The 22,413-nt window shown below is 37.1% G+C and overlaps 1 protein-coding gene across 1 annotated transcript in view; it reads left to right on the forward strand.

Annotated features, from left to right (window-relative positions):
* The window catches only part of STPG2 (sperm tail PG-rich repeat containing 2), a 626,162-nt gene that overhangs the window by 153,119 nt on the left and 450,630 nt on the right, over window positions 1-22,413 (forward strand). Inside the window, exon 10 of the mRNA XM_027544018.1 lies at window positions 3,079-3,171. Coding sequence (XP_027399819.1) covers window positions 3,079-3,171 — 93 coding nt within the window. The remainder of the gene's footprint in view (window positions 1-3,078; window positions 3,172-22,413) is intronic.

The following is a 22,413-nucleotide window of genomic DNA, read 5'->3' on the forward strand; positions in this document are numbered from 1 at the left end:
AAATTCAGAACCAATTCTTATCCTGACTCATAATTATCAGGTTGTAATTTGCCCCTAAATATGTTTAAATAATGTATGCAGATCCATCTTACTTTCCTAGAGGTTCATATAATCAACCCTTTTCCCATTTTAATGTTTCATTGTTAAACTCTTTTACTATATTCCATTTAAAACATTTTAAAAATAAATGTCTCTCTTTAATGATAGCCATATTTTTAAAAAATTATTTTTATTTGTAGACTTTTGGATCGCAGCCATTCTAACTGGTGTGAAATGGTACCTCATAGTGGTTTTGATTTGCATTTCTCTGATAATGAGTGATGTTGAGTATCTTTTCATGTGTTTGTTAGCCATCTGTATGTCTTCTTTGGAGAAATGTCTATTTAGTTCTTTGGCCCATTTTTTGATTGGGTCATTTATTTTTCTGGAGTTGAGCTGTAGGAGTTGCTTGTATATTTTTGAGATTAGTTGTTTGTCAGTTGCTTCATTTGCTATTATTTTCTCCCATTCTGAAGGCTGTCTTTTCACCTTGCTAATAGTTTCCTTTGATGTGCAGAAGCTTTTAAGGTTAATTAGGTCCCATTTGTTTATTTTTGCTTTTGTTTCCAATATTCTGGGAGGTGGGTCATAGAGGATCCTGCTGTGATGTATGTCAGAGAGTGTTTTGCCTATGTTCTCCTCTAGGAGTTTTATAGTTTCTGGTCTTACGTTTAGATCTTTAATCCATTTTGAATTTATTTTTGTGTATGGTGTTAGAAAGTGGTCTAGTTTCATTCTTTTACAAGTGGTTGACCAGATTTCCCAGCACCACTTGTTAAAGAGATTGTCTTTAATCCATTGTATATTCTTGCCTCCTTTGTCAAAGATAAGGTGTCCATATGTGCATGGATTTATCTCTGGGCTTTCTATTTTGTTCCATTGATCTATATTTCTGTCTTTGTGCCAGTACCATACTGTCTTGATAACTGTGGCTTTGTAGTACAGCCTGAAGTCAGGTAGGTTGATTCCTCCAGTTCCATTCTTCTTTCTCAAGATCGCTTTGGCTATTCGAGGTTTTTTGTATTTCCATACAAATTGTGAAATTATTTGTTCTAGCTCTGTGAAGAATACTGTTGGTAGCTTGATAGGGATTGCGTTGAATCTATAAATTGCTTTGGGTAGTATACTCATTTTCACTATCTTGATTCTTCCAATCCATGAACATCGTATATTTCTCCATCTATTAGTGTCCTCTTTGATTTCTTTCACCAGTGTTTTATAGTTTTCTACATATAGGTCTTTAGTTTCTTTAGGTAGATATATTCCTAAGTATTTTATTCTTTCCGTTGCAATGGTGAATGGAATTGTTTCCTTAATTTCTCTCTCTGTTTTCTCATTATTAGTGTATAGGAATGCAAGGGATTTCTGTGTGTTGATTTTATATCCTGCAACTTTACTATAGTCATTGATTATTTCTAGTAATTTTCTGGTGGAATCTTTAGGGTTTTCTATGTAGAGGATCATGTCATCTGCAAATAGTGAGAGTTTTACTTCTTCTTTTCCAATTTGGATTCCTTTTGTTTCTTTTTCTGCTCTGATTGCTGTGGCCAAAACTTCCAAAACTATGTTGAATAGTAATGGTGAAAGTGGGCACCCTTGTCTTGTTCCTGACTTTAGAGGAAATGCTTTCAATTTTTCACCATTGAGGATAATGTTTGCTGTGGGTTTGTCATATATAGCTTTTATTATGTTGAGGTATGTTCCTTCTATTCCTGCTTTCTGGAGAGTTTTTATCATAAATGGATGTTGAGGGTGTGGAGAAAAGGGAACCCTCTTACACTGTTGGTGGGAATGCAAACTAGTACAGCCACTATGGAGAACAGTGTGGAGATTCCTTAAAAAACTGGAAATAGAACTGCCTTATGATCCAGCAATCCCACTGCTGGGCATACACACTGAGGAAACCAGAAGGGAAAGAGACACGTGTACCCCAATGTTCATCGCAGCACTGTTTATAATAGCCAGGACATGGAAGCAACCTAGATGTCCATCAGCAGATGAATGGATAAGAAAGCTATGGTACATATACACAATGGAGTATTACTCAGCCATTAAAAAGAATACATTTGAATCAGTTCTAATGAGATGGATGAAACTGGAGCCTATTATACAGAGTGAAGTAAGCCAGAAGGAAAAACATAAATACAGTATACTAACGCATATATATGGAATTTAGAAAGATGGTAACAATAACCTGGTGTACGAGACAGCAAAAGAGACACTGATGTATAGAACAGTCTTATGGACTCTGTGGGAGAGGGAGAGGGTGGGAAGATTTGGGAGAGTGACATTGAAACATGTAGAATATCATGTAAGAAACGAGTTGCCAGTCCAGGTTCGATGCGCGATACTGGATGCTTGGGGCTGGTGCACTGGGACGACCCAGAGGGATGGTGTGGGGAGGGAGGAGGGAGGAGGGTTCAGGATGGGGAACACATGCATGCCTGTGGCGGATTCATTTTGATATTTAGCAAAACTAATACAATTATGTAAAGTTTAAAAATAAAATAAAATTAAAAAAAAATAAGATACATACATGGTGGAATATTACTCACCCATGAAAAGTGTTGCTACATGAAGTAATAATACATGCTATATTAATAAACCTTACATTACACTAAGTGAAAGAAGTCAGACACAGAATGCCATTTATTACATAATTTCACTTACATGAAATAAACAGAAAAGGCAAACGTGTAGAGACAGAAAATAGCTCCGCAGTTGCAAGAGGCTGAGAAGAGTGGGGAATGAGGATTGACTCCTTAATGGGTATGAGGCTTCCTTTGGGGGTAATGAAAATGTTCTGTAACTAGGTAATGGTGATAATTTATACACTATGTACAAAAAGCCAATAAATCATAAGTGATTAAAAAAATTATTTTTAAAATTTAAATTTATTTTTAAATTGAAGGATAATTGCTTTACAGAATCTTGTTCTATAAGCTTATTGCAGAGTTATTTATCATGCCCCTTGTATTGAGAAAAATAAGCGATATATACCTCTTCATTCAGCATGTGTTTTATTTTTGGCATTCACAGGTCCCTGAAATTTCTGATGAACTACCCAACTTGACTAATCGATATGCTGCTTTCTTGTCAAGAACAGAAAGAACTACTAAAGTGTCAGATATGGTAAGAACACTTTTCTAACCAAATGTATTTGTAATTTAGGAATCGTGAGGAGACTATGTAACATACATTATATTAGGACCTGAGAGTGGTACCTGGTGGCCTGCTGTAACATCTTCAGCTAGTGTGAAACTTCTGTATTTGTAAAGTTCAATGAAATTCTTGAAGTTAATCAGAAGTCTAGCATTCCTCCAGGAGAAAATATTATGTGCAATATTTCCTTTAGGGTCAGAGAGAATCCATTCTTAGGACAAATAGGAAAATTCAGCTTGTATGTGAAGTGGAAAATTTACTTTAAGCTCAAATCAATTTACTCATAAGTGCAAATATTTACCCATTTCAGTTTGAATCTCTCTTGAAATTTCAGACTCTTGAGCAACATTTTTTATCCCTGTTAATCTGTATTTTAAACTGTGTTGATGTGAACCTTGCTACCTGAATTCCCCTTTTTTTTATAAATAGCTAATATTGAATAAATTTAAATAAGGAAAGTATGTGAAGTTTAAAACTATATACTTAACTAACTCATTCAAATTAAATTTATTAAAAGATCAAAGTGAAATTTAAAGTTAAAAAGTTAGAATTGTATGTAAGATATTGTTAAAATAAATTTTTATAGAAATTAGACTATCACAGGATGTTATTAGTGACAAGAGCAAAATAGGACCATTAACCAGGTTTTAAAGTATAGCCAGTCAAACCAGAGAAGTAGCATGGCTTGCTGAACTAAAATTCTACTGGGTATATAATGCCAAGAGTTCATTTACTGTGTTTTTGAATGATGAAGTAACTTACAAGTATGGGAAGAACTCATTTAAATGAAGTACAAATGCAAGCCTAGTTAAATACAGCTGTGAATGTTTAGGAATTTATAGAAATAAAATTAATTTGGTAAGAGTCATTCATGAATAGACTAATTTTTTTTCTAAAACATTAGTTGACTGAATCTGAGAGATGGAGTCAAAATTAGCATTAGATCTAGCAGTGTCTTGACATTTAAGACATTCTCATAATTCTTTTAGCAAATTATTTCTTCATCTTGAGGAATTTGTGGGTTGTGCTGTGATTCTCACGTGAGTCATTGTTATACATACCTTTGGATCCATTGTTGAGTATGTCATGAGTAATTTATTACTAATATAAAGCTTTTTAGGGCTGCCCTGGTAGCTCAGTTGGTAAAGAATCTGCCTACAAAAAACACTGCAGGAAACCAGTGTTTGATCCCTGGGTTGGTAAGATCCCCTGGAGAAGGAAATGGTAACCCACCCCAGTATTCTTGCCTGGGAAATCACATGGACAAAGGATCCTGGCAGGTTACAGTCCATGGGGTTGCAAGAGTCAGACATGACTTAGCAACGAAGCCTCTATAAAGTTTTTAAGCTTTGGAATATTTAGAATGGATTCAGAGTTATTTCTATTGTAGTATTATAGCTACTAGGAAAAGCCAATGCAGATTTCTGAAGGTAATGCGTAGGAATGTATATGTAAATGTTACACCTTATGTTTGTAATGAAAAAAAAGATGATCGAGAGATCTGTTCTAGAGAAAGATGAGTTGCCTGCCAGTTGTTTTTACCTAACTTATGCTTGCCTTTTTTAGCTTTTATCTCTCACTGCGTTTGAAAACTCCTTTTTATTTTAAAAATAATTTGTATTGAGATATAGTTGATTTATAGTGTTGTTAGTTTCAGGTGTACAGCAATGTGACTCAATTATACATGCATCCATTCTACTTTTAGATTCATTTCCCATATAGGCCATTACAGAGTATTGAGTAGGGTTCCTTGTGCTATACACTAGGTTCTTATTAGTTATCTATTTTGTATATAGTAGTGTGTATGTGTTAATCCCAATCTTCCAATTTATCCCTCCCCCCCTTATCCCCAGTAACCACAAGTTTATTTTCTACATCTGTAACTCTATTTCTTATTTGTAGATAAGTTCATTTTTAGCCTTTTTTTAAAGATCCACGTATGAGCAATATCATATACTATTTGTCTTTCTCTCTTTGACTTACGTCACTCACTATGACAATCTCTATGTCCACCCATGTTGCTGCAAATGACACTATTTTGTTTTTTATTGGCTGAGTAATATTACATTTTATATATATGTACCAGATCATATCAGATCAGTGACTCAGTCGTGTCCGACTCTTTGCGACCCCATGAATCACAGCACGCCAGGCCTCCCTGTCCATCACCAATTCCCGGAGTTCACTCAGACTCATGTCCATGGAGTCAGTGATGCCATCCAGCCATCTCATCCTCTGTCATCCCCTTCTCCTCCTGCCCCCAATCCCTCCCAGCATCAGAGTCTTTTCCAATGAGTCAACTCTTCACATGAGGTGGCCAAAGTACTGGAGTTTCAGCTTTAGCATCATTCCTTCCAAAGAAATCCCAGGGCTGATCTTCAGAATGGGCTAGTTGCATCTCCTTGCAGTCCAGGGGACTCTCAAGAGTCTTCTCCAACACCACAGTTCAAAAGCACCAATTCTTCGGCGCTCAGCCTTCTTCACAGTCCAACTCTCACATCCATACATGACCACAGGAAAAACCATAGCCTTGACTAGATGGACCTTTGTTGGCAAAGTAATGTCTCTGCTGTTTTGCATAAAGGTATTTAAAAACCCAGACTTCTGGTATCGTATGAAAGAACATATATGTACACATATATGTCTGTATCTCCCTTTTTTTTACAAGGTCCCAATGAAATAACTTTGTAAAAAAACTACAATATAAGCATTAGTTGAATATAAAAAGACAAAGATATTGAAAATATGATAAATTGAAGCTAGACACAAGCCAAACATCTGTTTATTAGGCATTCCAGGAGCAGAATGCTAGGATGGTAGTTGGAAGTATTTGATGTAAAAAACAGTAAGTTATCTTGAAGGGAATAAAGACATGTCTTCAATTAGAAGAGCTCAACAAAATACCACAGACAGATTTTCAAAGACATTTATTTTTTTCGCATTCGCTTGCATTTTCAGAAGACTAAAAATAAAATCCCCTTGAAGCTTCCCCAGAGGAAATTAATGGGGTCACCTACAATGGGATGAGAAACGTACTGTTACCAACATTTTCTCATCAGGATTAGAGACTTTTCAGAGCAAGTAGTGATGGAATAATATTTTCTAAAATTTCTAAGAGGAGATAATTTTGGACATATTGACAGGATTCTGTTTCTACCCAAAGTTTCAATTAAATGAAACAAGAAAATAATTTTCTGACATGCAAGAGCTTGGAAAGCTTAGTAACTCCACATCCCCATATGTGAAGATGGTCCAGCAAAATTAAAAAAAAAAAAAAGGGAAGAAGAGAAGGGTGACATAAACATTCAGAACATAAATTGAGAATTTCTGGATGAAGTAGAGAAAAGTGGAAACAAATTAATAAAGAAGACATTTTTAGTTCATGCTTGGGACATTCTTCCAAAGTCAGGGGTTTGGTGACCACAGAATTTCATTTACTTCTCTGTGTGTTTGGCTGCACTATTTGGTTTGATGGGAAATTATATTGATTGATTTGAAATCAATCTGTATACATTGCAGAGGACTTAATTATAGTATAACAATATAAATATTAGAAACCTTAATATCATCAATAAAATAATAGATCAAGAAGTGTAAAGTAGGAGACGGTAGGATATGTTGGGTCTTTTGTTTCATAGTGCAGAGCTAACATGTTATCAAAAATCGACAAATAACAGTGTTAAGCCCTTCCTTATATTCAATTTATAATGGTAAAATCCAAAGAAAAAAATCACACCTCAAACTAAAAAACACAATTACTATTAATTGTGTTTATTATTTATTGTGTGAATTATTTCTCGGACTGGAACCAGGGAGAGGTTGAGGATAAATTTATTATTCATTTTGGATTCTTGTATTGATTTGATTTTTATTCATGATGTGAAGATATTTTTAAATAAAAGTAGAAATAATACTCCTGATTTTATAATGAGTATGCATTTGGAATGGTATTATTACACACTGGTGTCTGTACTGACTCATTTCTCTGCAAACAACCAAAATTCTAGATAAAATAAAAACAAAACATATTTGTGAATGCTTCCAAGAATTAGAAAGAGAGGAGGAGTACACAAGCTAAATTAAGGAAGGACCCAGAGTGGCAAGTAGAGCACTGAAGCCAACTCTCACCCCGAGGGTGTTTGCCAAGCTAGATGACCTTGAGTTTTTATTTGTACGGTCTCAGAGACCTCCATGGAGAAGGCAATGGCACCCCACTCCAGTACTCTTGCCTGGAAAATCCCATGAATGGAGGAGCCTGGTGGGCTGCAGTCCATGTGGTCGCTAGGAGTCGGACACGACTGAGTGACTTCACTTTCACTTTTCACTTTTATGAATTGGAGAAGGAAATGGCAAGCCACTCCAGTTTTCTTGTCTGGAGAATCCCAGGGACGGGGGAGTCTGGTGAGCTGCCGTCTCTGAGGTTGCACAGAGTCGGACATGACTGAAGCGACTTAGCAGCAGAGACCTCCAGAGAAAGAAAGAAACCTAGGCAGGTTAAGAGTAAAATGCAAATAAGTCTACGTTTCTTACACACCAAAGAATTTAAAGGAAGTCGGCCAGTGTTAAACTTTTTGCTATAGAATGTGTGTTAGGGGAATAAGCCCTGAAATCCTGAACATTTCACCTTCATTTAATGAGGTGAATTGTTAATACAAAATACCTGCCTGTTACAGATATTAATGAAATAAATTTTATTAATGAAAATAAGAGCTAGTGCTTATAATATGCTTGTTCTATTCCAGAGACCATTTCAAATATAAAGCATGGTACTCATTTGAATATTATAATTATGGCCATCTTTAAAAATGAGGAAACTGAATTTAAAGTTTTTAAGTGGCAGAGTGGTAATTTCAAACTGAGGCAGTCTATCAATAGAATCCACTCCTTTAGGGATCTTTTTCTGCTCCTTTCCTCTAACTTGAAGAATTAGGCTTAACTAGAATAAATATGACAATACAATAAATGATTTTTGTGATTTAAGACCAAAGAGATATGACTGTAAAGATCTCAGACATATTATAAAGGATAGAACTTTTTTTTTAATGCAAAAGAAAAAAAAAGTTATGTTTATTAAAAACTGATGGAGGATTCAGCATTATGAAACAATAGTGAAGTTAGTAACTTTCCTCTAGTTACTGAGGCCAAAAATTAACTAAGGAATATCTATTTAGTGGGAAAAATCATTGGAAGAATTTGATGTACTTTCTTAGATTGAGTCATGTCTCAGAAAGGGGCATCATTTGGTTAGTGGCAACCTAGTATAAAAAAATCACAAAATTATACCATTTTATAAAAATTAACAAATGAAATACATTAGAATTGCTTGCTGAACAGCTGTGCTACCACTTTTATCAGTTAATAAATGGTTTTATAATACAGTTGAGAGTGAAGGACATTTTAAAAGTAAATTTCAATTTCTGTTTATTCCTATATTAAATTTATGTTCATTTGATTTTTAAAATATTTTGAATATCATCCCTGAATAAAGTTTAAGAGCAAGTGCTTTGGCATCAGGGATATGCTTTTCAAGTCTCTAAATCTATTTTTTCAAATGTTAAATAGTGATAATAAGTAGGCATACCTGATGGAGTCATAGTAAGAACTAAGTGTTTTACTGCGAGCAACACTCATTTCCTTGTGTTACCCATAGTAAGCTATAAGTAAGTTAGCTATAAAAATTGTGAATGGCAGGGTTATGGCTCAAAGCGAAGTAAATACCACGTCAAAGCCTGTACTCTCTTTTCATCTTTTTATAGTAATAATGAGAATATATTAAAATATGGTAATATCTTTTGCTTTTTATATTTCCTTGTGACATTCACCTTCTGCAACCAGAGGCACCCTCTATCTTGCATGGTATTGCTGTCTCAGGAATGCAAAGCAGCAGAAAGAATAAATGTTCAGCTTTTTACTTTGGAAGCATTTCTTGAAGCTCATTTCAGAGACAATAGTTGTGGGGGCCATGGCTTTATTTGTTGCTGTTCAATTGCTAAGTCATCTCCGACTCTTTGTGACTGCATGGACTGCAGCCTGCCAGGCTCCTCTGTCCTCCACTATCTCCCAGAGTTTGCTCAAATTCATGTCCATTGAGTCGGTGATGCTATCCAACCATCTCATCCTCTCTTACTCCCTTCTCCTCCTGCCCTCCATCTTTCCCAGGGTCTTTCCCAATGACGTGGCTCTTTGCATCATATGGCCAAAGTATTGGAGCTTCAGCATCAGTCCTTCTAATGAATATTCAGGGTTGGTTTTCTTTAGGATTGACTGCTTTGATCTCTTTGCCGTCCAAGGGACTCTTGATAGTCTGCAGCATTGCGACTCGAAAGTATCGGTTCTTCAGCTTTATGATAGAGCCTTAAAAATAATGAAAAATATTTTCTAATTTTCAATTTCCTTTAAATATTCTAGAGCTAGAGTTGGCTAAGAGTTCCAACTTCTATATAAATTAGCTATTTATGGGTAAAAAACTCAAAATATTAGCATGTAATAAAAATCTTTCATTACTCACCGACAAGTTTGCAGGTCTGCTAGAGCAGCTTACTTCAGGCTTCAGGTTTGCTGGGGAGATGCTGCTTCACTGATGCCATTTCACTGGGGTCGCTCTTAGGAGCGGTGGGAGGGGGCTAGCTGGAGTATGAGAAATTGAAGTATGAATTCGACTTCATATCTGAGAGCCTAGGAGGGTGTCTCCTTTCCTTATATTGGGTGGGTAGCTGCTGCAGACATTGGAGAAGGAAATGGCAACCCACTCCAGTGTGATTGCCTGGAGAATCCCAGGGACGGGGGAGCCTGGTGGGCTGCCGTCTATGGGGTCGCACAGAGTCAGACATGACTGAAGTGACTTAGCAGCAGCAGCAGCAGTACAAGGAATTGTGGATAATGGAGAACCCAAAAAGTCAAAGAGGGAACACTAAAGTATCATGGAACTAGTGACAAACAATGCCACCACCCTTAGACCTTGGGGAGCAAAGAGAATAGATTGGAATTAACAAAACTCGAAATCTTAGAGAGACCTTTTAAGGTGATTTAAGTTTGTGAAGCGGATGCGCAGCTCAGCTGATGCTAGTGGCTCAGGAGCTCCACAAAAAAAAAACAAAAAAAAACAAACAAAAAAAAAACCCTTGGGTCTGGGGCACAGACCTTGTGATCATGGAGATGGTAAAAATATGTTAGAAATGAGTTTCAGCTGAAATCCATAAGAATCAAAGTTATTCTGACTAAAAACTGTCTTCTTTTACTTTCAATCTTTCTTTTCTTACAGTATCTCACTAAACAGGGATAGAAAGTTCTTAGATTTTTATGTAGTTTTTAATGTTTATTTTATTGGATGCTAGTTTGCTTGTTGGTATCTTATCATTTACTGAACTATTTGAGGAAAGCACCTTAAAGTGAATTTTCTTACTGCAGGCCCATCAGTGCAAGTAAAGGTTTTTAGGAAAATGATTTCTGACATACTGAAGAGGAAGTCAGGCACAGTGCACTTACATACTTTCTCTTCTTCCATTACATTTTAAAGTCTCTATGAATTTTTCATATAATTGTCTAACCTCATTAGTTCAGAAAATGGCCTTGTTATGCAAAGGAAAGAACAAGGGCTGCTGGATGCCACATTCCTCAAAGCACAGAAGGATGGTGAAGGAAACTGTTAAGCAAGATACAGTGTAATAAATCAGATTCTAGTAGCCTGCTCCTTGATTGCATGCCATTGCCTGTCAGTACCTACACAGATTGTGAGAAGAATGCAGTTCTCAGTTTTATATTAGTTATTTTAATTGTCATACATAAATGTCAGAAGCAAATAATAACTTTATGAAGAAATGATTTTTTTCTTTCTCTTTGATAAAAAATTTTGCATGTTCCATGTTTTGAGGATAAAATCTGTCTTTAAAGATAACATGTTCATTTAAAGTGATCAAAATGACTCATACTGTACATAACCTCTGCTACTGCTGCTGCTAAGTCGCTTCAGTTGTGTCTGACTCTGTGGGACCCCATAGATGGCCTCCCACCAAGCTCCCCCGTCCCTGGGATTCTCCAGGCAATCACACTGGAGTGGGTTGCCATTTCCTTCTCCAATGCATGAAAGTGAAAAGTGGAAGTGAAGTCTCTCAGTCGTGTCCGACCCTCAGCGACCCCATGGACTGCAGCCTTCCAGGCTCCTCCATTCATGGGATTTTCCAGGCAAGAGTCCTGGAGTGGGGTGCCATTGCCTTCTCCGATGTAACCTCTGAGACTTAAGCTGTTTGTGGTATTCATTCCAATCTGATTCCTACATTTTATATCAACCAGTCATTGTTTTATAGCTTATATGAGAATTGAGGGTAAGTATGTTACAACTGATATGGAGATGACTGATAAAGACCTTAACCCCATCATTTAAGTCCTTGATGCCAACATGACTATATATGCAATCCTACATACGGTAGAGTGATGGCATTAATACCACTAAAATCTCTGTATAGTAAATTCACAACTAATGAGACACAACATTTAGAAATTGACTTCAATGTCTAATTATTTTAGGATGCACATATTCATGAGTTATAAACCATTTTAGTATATTTAAGTGTTTAAGAATTCATCTTTTTTCAATGTTATCTTCATTGATGAAGAAAGCTATAGCCTGCAATGCTGGATTTATTTATAGAAATTTGATTTCACTGACGTGGCTAGCATAGTCATCTTTTGACCAATTCAGAGTATTAAACTTTTGAGTATGTGATCATCATTATATACAAAAATATGTATTTCTATTTGGATTTCTAGGGGTAAACAATAATTCCATTCTATTTTTTATAAATCTCTAAGAGAAAAGGCATTTTTCCATCACATAAATTTAAAACATAGGTACACATACCATTGTATTTGTATCATCACCACAAGCATATAGGAAACAAACATAGAAAAGTCTTAACAGGTCATATAAGTTTAAATTATGTTAATGGAAAAATAGAAAAAGAGGGGAAAGGAAAAAGGACAGAGATGTACAAAGGAACATAAAGAAGAGAGATAATGGGAAGAAGTACTCACATGGTAAAGTTATAGTTTTGGCCACAGCAATCAGAGCAGAAAAAGAAATAAAAGGAGTCCAAATTGGAAAAGAAGAAGTAAAACTCTCACTGTTTGCAGATGATATGATCCTCTACATAGAAAACCCTAAGGACTCCACCAGAAAATTACTAGAATTAATCAATGAATATAGTAAAGTTGCAGGATGTAAAATCAACACTCAAAAATCCCTTGCATACCTATACACTAATAATGAGAAAATAGAAACAGAAATTAAGGAAACAATTCCATTCACCATCGAAACAAAAAGAATAAAATACTTAGGAATATATCTACCTAAAGAAACTAAAGACCTATATATAGAAAACTATAAAACACTGGTGAAAGAAATCAAAGAGGACACTAATAGATGGAGAAATATACCATGTTCATGGATTGGAAGAATCAAGATAGTGAAAATGAGTATACTACCCAAAGCAATTTATAGATTCAATGCAATCCCTATCAAGCTACCAGTGGTATTCTTCACAGAGCTAGAACAAATAATTTTACAATTTGTATGGAAATACAAAAAACGTCAAATGGCCAAAGCAATCTTGAGAAAGAAGAATGGAACTGGAGGAATCAACCTGCCTGACTTCAGGCTCTACTACAAAGCCACAGTCATCAAGACAGTATGGTACTGGCACAAAGACAGAAATATAGATCAGTGGAACAAAATAGAAAGCCCAGAGATAAACCCATGCATCTGTGGACACCTTATCTTTGACAAAGGAGGCAAGAATATACAATGGATTAAAGACAATCTCTTCAACAAGTGGTGCTGGGAAAACTGGTCAACCACTTGTAAAAGAATGAAACTAGAACACTTTCTAACACCATACACAAAAATAAACTCAAAATGGATTAAAGATCTAAACGTAAGACCAGAAACTATAAAACTCCAAGAGGAGAACATAGGCAAAACACTCTCTGACATACATCACAGCAGGATTCTCTATGAGCCACCTCCCAGAATATTGGAAATAAAAGCAAAAATAAACAAATGGAACCTAATTAAACTTAAAAGCTTCTGCACAACAAAGGAAACTATAAGCAAGGTGAAACAACAGCCTTCAGAATGGGAGAAAATAATAGCAAATGAAGCAAAAGACAAACAACTAATCTCAACAATATATAAGCAACTCCTACAGCTCAATTCCAGAAAAATAAATGACCCAATCAAATGGGCCAAAGAACTAAATAGACATTTCTCCAAAGAAGACATACAGATGGCTTACAAACATATGAAAAGATTCTCAACATCACTCATTATCAGAGAAATGCAAGTCAAAACCACAATGAGGTACCTTTTCACGCCAGTCAGAATGGCTGCAATCCAAAAGTCTACTAGCAATAAATGCTGGAGAGGGTGTGGAGAAAAGGGAACCCTCTTACACTGTTGGTGGGAATGCAAACTAGTACATCCACTATGGAGAACAGTGTGGAGATTCCTTAAAAAACTGGAAATAGAACTGCCTTATGACCCAGCAATCCCACTGCTGGGCATACACACTGAGGAAACCAGAATTGAAAGAGACACATGTACCCCATTGTTCATTGCAGCACTGTTTATAATAGCCAGGACATGGAAGCAACCTAGATGTCCATCAGCAGATGAATGGATAAGAAAGCAGTGGTACATATACACAATGGAGTATTACTCAGCCATTAAAAAGAATACATTTGAATCAGTTCTAATGAGGTGGATGAAACTGGAGCCTATTGTACAGAGTGAAATAAGCCAGAAAGAAAAACACCAATAGAGTATCAGATCAGATCAGATCAGATCAGTCGCTCAGTCGTGTCCGACTCTTTGCGACCCCATGAATTGTAGCACTCCAGGCCTCCCTGTCCATCACCAACTCCCGGAGTTCACTGAGACTCACGTCCATCGAGTCAGTGATGCCATCCAGCCATCTCATCCTCTGTCATCCCCTTCTCCTCTTGCCCCCAAACCCACCGAGCATCAGAGTCTTTTCCAATGAGTCAATTCTTCACATGACGTGGCCAAAGTACTGGCGTTTCAGCTTTAGCATCATTCCTTCCAAAGAAATCCTGGGGCTGATCTCCTTCAGAATGGACTGGTTGGATCTCCTTGCAGTCCAAGGGACTCTCAAGAGTCTTCTCCAACACCACAGTTCAAAAGCATCAATTCTTCGGCACTCAGCCTTCTTCACAGTCCAACTCTCACATCCATACATGACCACAAAAAAACCATAGCCTTGACTAGACGAACCTTTGTTGGCAAAGTAATGTCTCTGCTTTTGAATATGCTATCTAGGTTGGTCATAACTTTCCTTCCAAGGAGTAAGCATCTTTTAATTTCATGGCTGCAGTCATCATCTGTAGTGATTTTGGAGCCCAGAAAAATAAAGTCTGACACTGTTTCCACTGTTTCCCCATCTATTTCCCATGAAGTGATGGGACCGGATGCCATGATCTTCGTTTTCTGAATGTTGAGCTTTAAGCCAACTTTTTCACTCTCCACTTTCACTTTCATCAAGAGGCTTTTGAGTTCCTCTTCACTTTCTGCCATAAGGGTGGTGTCATCTGCATATCTGAGGTTATTGATATTTCTCCCGGCAATCTTGATTCCAGCTTGTGTTTCTTCCAGTCCAGCGTTTCTCGTGATGTACTCTGCATATAAGTTAAATAAACAGGGTGACAATATATTGCCTTGACGAACTCCTTTTCCTATTTGGAACCAGCCTGTTGTTCCATGTGCAGTTCTAACTGTTGCTTCCTGACCTGCATACAAATTTCTCAAGAGGCAGATCAGGTGGTCTGGTATTCCAATCTCTTGAAGAATTTTCCACAGTTTATTGTGATCCACACAGTCAAAGGCTTTGGCGTAGTCAATAAAGCAGAAATAGATGTTTTTCTGGAACTTTCTTGCTTTTTCGATGATCCAGCAGATGTTGGCAATTTGATCTCTGGTTCCCCTGCCTTTTCTAAAACCAGCTTGAACATCAGGAAGTTCACGGTTCACATATTGCTGAAGCCTGACTTGGAGAATTTTGAGCATTTCTTTACTAGCGTGTGAGATGAGTGCAATTGTGCGGTAGTTTGAGCATTCTTTGGCATTGCCTTTCTTTGGGATTGGAATGAAAACTGACCTTTTCCAGTCCTGTGGCCACTGCTGAGTTTTCCAAATTTGCTGGCATATTGAGTACACCACTTTCACAGCATCATCTTTCAGGATTTGGAATAGCTCAACTGGAATTCCATCACCTCCACTAGCTTTGTTCGTAGTGATGCTTTCTAAGGCCCACTTGACTTCACATTCCAGGATGTCTGGCTCTAGGTCAGTGATCACACCATCGTGATTATCTGGGTCGTGAAGATCTTTTTTGTACAGTTCTTCTGTGTATTCTTGCCATCTCTTCTTAATTTCTTCTGCTTCTGTTTGGTCCATACCATTTCTGTCCTTTATCAAGCCCATCTTTGCATGAAATGTTCCTCTGATATCTCTGATTTTCTTGAAGAGATCCCTGGTCTTTGCCATTCTGTTGTTTTCCTCTATTTCTTTGCATTAATCGCTGAAGAAGGCTTTCTTATCCCTTCTTGCTATTCTTTGGAACTCTGCATTCAGATGTTTATATCTTTCCTTTTCTCCTTTGCTTTTCACTTCTCTTCTTTTCACAGCTATTTGTAAGGCCTCCCCAGACAGCCATTTTGCCTTTTTGCATTTCTTTTCCATGGGGATGGTCTTGATCCCTGTCTCCTGTAAAATGTCACAAACCTCATTCCATAGTTCATCAGGCACTCTATCTATCAGATCTAGGCCCTTAAATCTATTTCTCACTTCTACTGCATAATCATAAGGGATTTGATTTAGGCCATACCTGAATGGTCTAGTGGTTTTCCCTACTTTCTTCAATTTAAGTCTGAATTTGGCTATAAGGAATTCATGGTCTGAGCCACAGTCAGCTCCTGGTCTTGTTTTTGCTGACTGTATAGAGCTTCTCCATCTTTGGCTCAAAATATATAATCACTAATGCATGTATATGGAATTTAGAAAGATGGTAACAATAACCCTGTATGCTTCTGCTGCTAAGTCGCTTCAGTTGTGTCCGACTCTATGTGACCCCATAGACAGAAGCCCACCGGGCTCCCCCGTCCCTGGGATTCTCCAGGCAAGAACACTGGAGTGGGTTGCCATTTCCTTCTCCAATGCATGAAAGTGAAAAATGAAAGGGAAGTCGCTCAGTCGTGTCCGACTCTTAGTGACCCCGTGGACTGCAGCCTACCAGGCTCCTCCATCTGTGGGATTTTCCAGGCAAGAGTACTGGAGTGGTGTGCCATCGCCTTCTCCGATAACCCTGTATACGAGACAGCAAAAGAGACAGTGATGTATAGAACAGTCTTTTGGACTCTGTGGGAGAGGGAGAGGGTGGGATGATATGGGAGAATGGCATTGAAACATGTATAATATCATATAAGAAATGAGTCGCTAGTCGAGGTTCGATGCAGGATATAGGATGCTTGGGGCTGGCGCAATGGGATGACCCAGAGGGATTTTACGGGGAGGGAGGAGGGTTCAGGATGGGGAACACGTGTATACCTGTGGCGGATGCATGTTAATATATGGCAAAACCAATACAATATTGTAAAGTTAGAAAATAAAATAAAATATTAAAAAAAAAGGAAAGGATGCAGAGTAACACAAGAAAAAGCTAAAGCAGAAGCATGTTGGAAAACTTGCAGCTAGATTCATTTGCTACTATGGGAGTTTGAGCAAGCTCTGGGAGTTGGTGATGGGCGTAGGAACCTGTCATGTTGCAGTCCATGGGGTCACAGAGTCAGACACGACTGAGTGACTAAACTGATGGGAAGGAACTGCTGCTTCTGGAATGACATTCCTTCTTCTGCCAGCCTTGTAAAGACCCTGTAGCACCTCCTGTTGGCCAAGCCTAACAAGGAACCCCATCTGACAAAGCACAAATAGAGTGCAGATTTCTAGGTTTGGAGTTGGGACAACAGATTAAAATCTGGTACAGTTCATCACTTTGATGGCTTAGCATCTTAATTGATCTTTCCACTCATGTGGAGTTACATATACTGTTCCAAACAACTTTGTTTCTGCCCAAAAAAGTACAACTATGTTTTGTATAATACGTTTTCTCCTTGCACAGAATGAGAAGGCCCAAATTTCCAACACTGACTGTCTTCATCTCTGGCAAATTTAGTCAGAGACCATAAAAATTTTTGTTATCTAAACACTTTAATAAATTGTTAAGTTACAGTTGTTCACTCAGATCAGATCAGTTGCTCAGTCGTGTCCGACCCTTTGCAGCCCCATGAATCGTAGCACGCCAGGCCTCCCTGTCCACCACCAACTCCCAGAGTTCACTCAGACTCACGTCCATCAAGTCAGTGATGCCATCCAGCCGTCTCATCCTCTGTCGTCCCCTTCTCCTCCTGCCCCCAATCCCTCCCAGCACCATAGTCTTTTCCAATGAGTCAACTCTTCGCATGAGGTGGCCAAAGTACTGGCGTTTCAGCTTTAGCATCATTCCTTCCAAAGAAGTCCCAGGGCTGATCTCCTTCAGAATGGACTGGTTGGATCTCTTTGCAGTCCAAGGGACTCTCAAGAGTCTTCTCCAACACCACAGTTCAAAAGCATCAATTCTTCGGCGTTCAGCCTTCTTCACAGTCCAACTCTCACATCCATACATGACCACAAAAAAACCATAGCCTTGACTAGACGGACCTTTGTTGGCAAAGTAATGTCTCTGCTTTTCAATATGCTATCTAGGTTGGTCCTAACTTTCCTTCCAAGGAGTAAGCATCTTTTAATTTCATGGCTGCAGTCACCATCTGCAGTGATTTTGGGCTAAAGTCTGACACTGTTTCCACTGTTTCCCCATCTATTTCCCAAGAAGTGATGGGACTGGATGCCATGATCATTGTTTTCTGAATGCTGAGCTTTAAGCCAACATTTTCACTCTCCACTTTCACTTTCATCAAGAGGCTTTTGAGTTCCTCTTCACTGTCTGCCATAAGGGTGGTGTCATCTGCATATCTGAGGTTATTGATATTTCTCCCAGCAATCTTGATTCCAGCTTGTGTTTCTTCCAGTCCAGCGTTTCTCATTTGTTCACTATTTGTTCATAGTTGTTCACTATTACATAGTAAATCATGTATTGTTAATTTCAATTAAATTTTTAGAAAATAAGGAGAAGGCAAAGAAGGAAAATGAAACTAGTTAATGTGCACATATATGCACACACAAAAGGAAATTTATATGAATAGCTGCCACAATCTTTATTCTTTTTTTGAAACAAATACTTTAATGGACCAAAAAAAAAAAAAAAACAAACCAACTATTTACAGTCAGTGAAAAGAGGTGTTGTTAGGTATTGCTTAGGTATTTGAAGCCTGTAGCAAAAACATATTGTTAAATTTTAAAATGTCTTGACATTGTATTTGGAAATTTTGATTCACCTGACTCAACCATGAAAAATGTCCTTAACCAATCTATGAAACATATTTTCTTTCCAGATCATTAAGAAGTGCTCACTGATAGGTTGTGCACTATAGAACTGTTCTTTGGACGCTAAAATAAAAATAGTAATTCAGAAAATGGAATATTTGTTTCCCGTACCATAAACTTTTGCTGATACACTTTAGGGAACTAGAGACAACAAAAGAGAGCAGGATGAGGACAGGTGTGTGTTGTTCAGCTATCACTCACACTAGCATAAATCAATCCCTTTGAGATGTTAATGTTAACATATAGCTGAAGTGTATCAGCTGCGAAAGAAACCAATCCCGTCTACAGTTATTTATGACAAAGCACTCTTAACTTAAGATCAGTTTGTTTGTTGAACACAATCCTCATTCTTATCTGTTCTGAGGCTGTAGATGATATTTATGACTTCTTTCTTCTATCACTCTCTCCATGTTTCTTTGGCTCTCAGCTGTTCAGGGTTCATTGTCTGGTGAATGGCCAGACCTTCCCTTTTGAATCTTCAGTGAGCCTTCCTTTTTTTTTTTTGTTTGATGTAATTTTCCATCAATTCTTAATATTGGAGATAGAAGTATTAAGAGGAATCCCAGAGAATACGCTAACAGAGTTCTTCCTGCCTTCCCCGTGTTGCAGCAACTCAGATTCTTCTTGTTTATTGTGACAAATCACCCCAGTCAGTAGAGTGACCTCTACTTTGTTTCAAGGGCCCCAAGTGCTAGTTGATGATTTTAAATTTCAATTCTGTAGAACCAGAGTCTTGTCTCTAGGTGGAAGCATGCCTCCCTCAGGAATCAGGATATTAAATGAGTAGAGTTCAAAATTATGGAGACAAGTGGCAAAAATTTTGTGAGTTACCAGGTGAAACAATAAGAAGAGATATTTGATACACATTGCATATTCTGTATCATGTATGCTTAAAGAGGTCCTCTCAAGGTCTTGTCTCTCAATTGGCATCATTATTGTTTTCAGCTGGTCCTCTTTGTTAGCTGCTTCTAAGTGGAGAGTTTGTTAGACCTAGTGAATTCTGTGAGCAAAAGCCCACATTTGTTTTGCTGAAATGAATTCCTTGATCAGAAATAATGTTGTCTAAAATATCCTAACAGTAAATAAGCCCATTCTGTAAGTCCAAGGAGGCCAGTGTTGGCAAAAGAATTATTGGCAGGTGGACAAATGAGGTCCTTTCTTCTAAGGAGCTTTTTTTTTGAAAGGTTTTGGAGTCAGATTATGCTGGGTTCTTAAAAGAGAGTAAATGTTCGTATTCCTCCAATTCTGTCAATAAGTTTGCTAATTTTTTTGCATGATTGAGTTGCTCTTTCTTAAATGTTTGTAAGAATTCACCGTTAAAACTTTCTGGACCTGGTATTTGGGGAAAGGTTTTTAAGAAAAGATTCATATCCCTTATCATTGTTTCTGATGCTTTGGCACTGGGGCCTTGTTGACCCTGAATAGACAGCTTCTCTAGCTTTAGGCAGATAATAGAGAAAACAAGTAACTGGCAAGCATGCTGTTTCTATGCAAACTAGCCAAACCAGGGCTCATGAGCTAATCTCCTCTGGGCCTCACACACTTGTAGCTACTTCTGCTCTAATCACCCTAGGGCCTGGTACCAGAGAACTAAAGACAGTACCCTATACCCCAGAGTCTGCTGAAATTTTTCAAACTAGCCAATCCTAAGCTTGCATACTCTGCCTTACCTGTTCCGTCCTGTGGAAACCTCAGGGAAGGCTCTCGCCCGTGTTTTCCCTTCATTTCTTCTTTCCCTGTGTGACCTCCATGGTGGAACATGCTCCTCCTCCTGAGGCATGTGAGTATAAGAAACTCTTTTTCAGTAATGATAAATAATAATAAAACCACCTTAGTAGATATTGGGCCATTTACATTTTATATATTTTTTCTAGTTTTGTTAATTCAACTTTTAGAGAAATATATCCATTTCTTTCAAATTATCAAGTTTATTTTCTTGAAAAAGTGATTGCTATATTTCCTTTTTCTGTTTATAAGATCTGCAGTGATGATGCCCTTTCCTTACCCCCTGACTTTGGTACTTTATGTTTTCCTTCCTTCCTCCTTGCTTTCTGTAATCAGCCTTACTAGGCGTTTTAGCGATATTTATAAACTGTTTTTTAAGGAAAACCTTTTGGCTCTGTCGATTTTCTCCATTATGTGCTTATTTTCTGTTTCATTGATTATTTTATAATTTCTTTGTTTGTCCCTTGAGTTTGATTTGTTGTTCTTTTCCTGGTTTCTTGAAATGGAAGCTAAATCAATGATTTTAAGCTTCTTTTTGACTATATGTATTTTTAAGGCAATAAATTTCCTTAATACACTGCTTTAGCTGTATTCCACACATTTTCTGTTACTTAGTTTCAAACATTCTTTAATTCACCTTTTTTCTGCTTAGACCTATTTAAGACTATTGTTTAATTTCCTTGAAGTGAACTCTTTTCCTTAACCATTTGTTATTGATTTCAAGCTTACTTCCATTATGGAAACAGAGTTAGATACTCAGTTGTTTCAATCTGTTAACAATTTAAATGTTTTCTTTATGGATCAGCGTATATCAATATTTTTGTTTATGTGAAAGGAATGATCCATCTTCACTTTGTGATATCTGTAGTATTTTCCTTAATTCATTAAAATTTTCTTAACAATGCACACTCTTTCATCTGCTGTCTCTCTTAATATCATGAGAGAGAGCTAATTAGGAGCATCAGATTTATTTTGGAACACCCATGGGATCGCAAACTTTGATTAGGACTGTTATTTTTTGACAGAAAAGATGGGCATAAAATGGTTTAGTATTTTTTCCCTCAATCTTCTAATAAGTCTTCTATGAACATCATTACTCAAGCATACCTTTTAAAACCTTAATTTCACTTTGGATCTCTCTGTCACACATTTATTTAAGAACATTGCTATGAGTTTTTTTGTTTTATCATCTTTTTATATGAATGTCTTAAAGTTAAGACATTTATTTCTTAAAGGTGGAGATTCTATCTTCATTGCTACCCTTCATGGTTTGGTATCATGCTAGGTACACAGTAGATTCTCAGCATATAGCTTTACATTTAAGAAAAAATATAAATCAATTTAAAAATTGCTTTAAATTAATTAAAAAATAAAAATAATTAAAAACCACCAACAACAAAAGGAAAGTAAATAAATCAGAGGTTGCTCTTTTTTCATGGGAGCAGTACCTATCTCAAAGGAAGCATAGATGTACATAAAATTATCCTGAAAAGAAATGAAGTCTTTGTCAAATTAATGTATAGTCTCCCCACAAACCCACTTGATATTGCTTACATAAAAATTTAGAGAATGGGTATATCTTTTATATTGTACCTTTCACCTGGTCTAGTTGGGTTTCTGCGCCTAGGATTTCTGAGGTCCATGGCTGATTGAGGTTAGAGTATTTCTAGCCTCTATATCATGTAAGATATGAGATATCTTTCCATGAACATGAATATATTTCTAAAAATAATTATTTTTTGAAGTATATTTGATTTACAGTATGGTAATTTATGTTGCACAGCAAAGTGATTCAGTTATACATATATATATATATACACACACATTCTTTTTCATATTATTTTCCATTATGATTTATCATAGGATATTGAATATAATTCCCTGTGCTATACGGTAGGACCTTGTTGTTTAATCATTCTATGTGTAATAGTTGGCATCTT

Source organism: Bos indicus x Bos taurus, chromosome 6 (genome assembly GCF_003369695.1).
Source record: "Bos indicus x Bos taurus breed Angus x Brahman F1 hybrid chromosome 6, Bos_hybrid_MaternalHap_v2.0, whole genome shotgun sequence".
Lineage (NCBI taxonomy): Eukaryota > Metazoa > Chordata > Mammalia > Artiodactyla > Bovidae > Bos > Bos indicus x Bos taurus.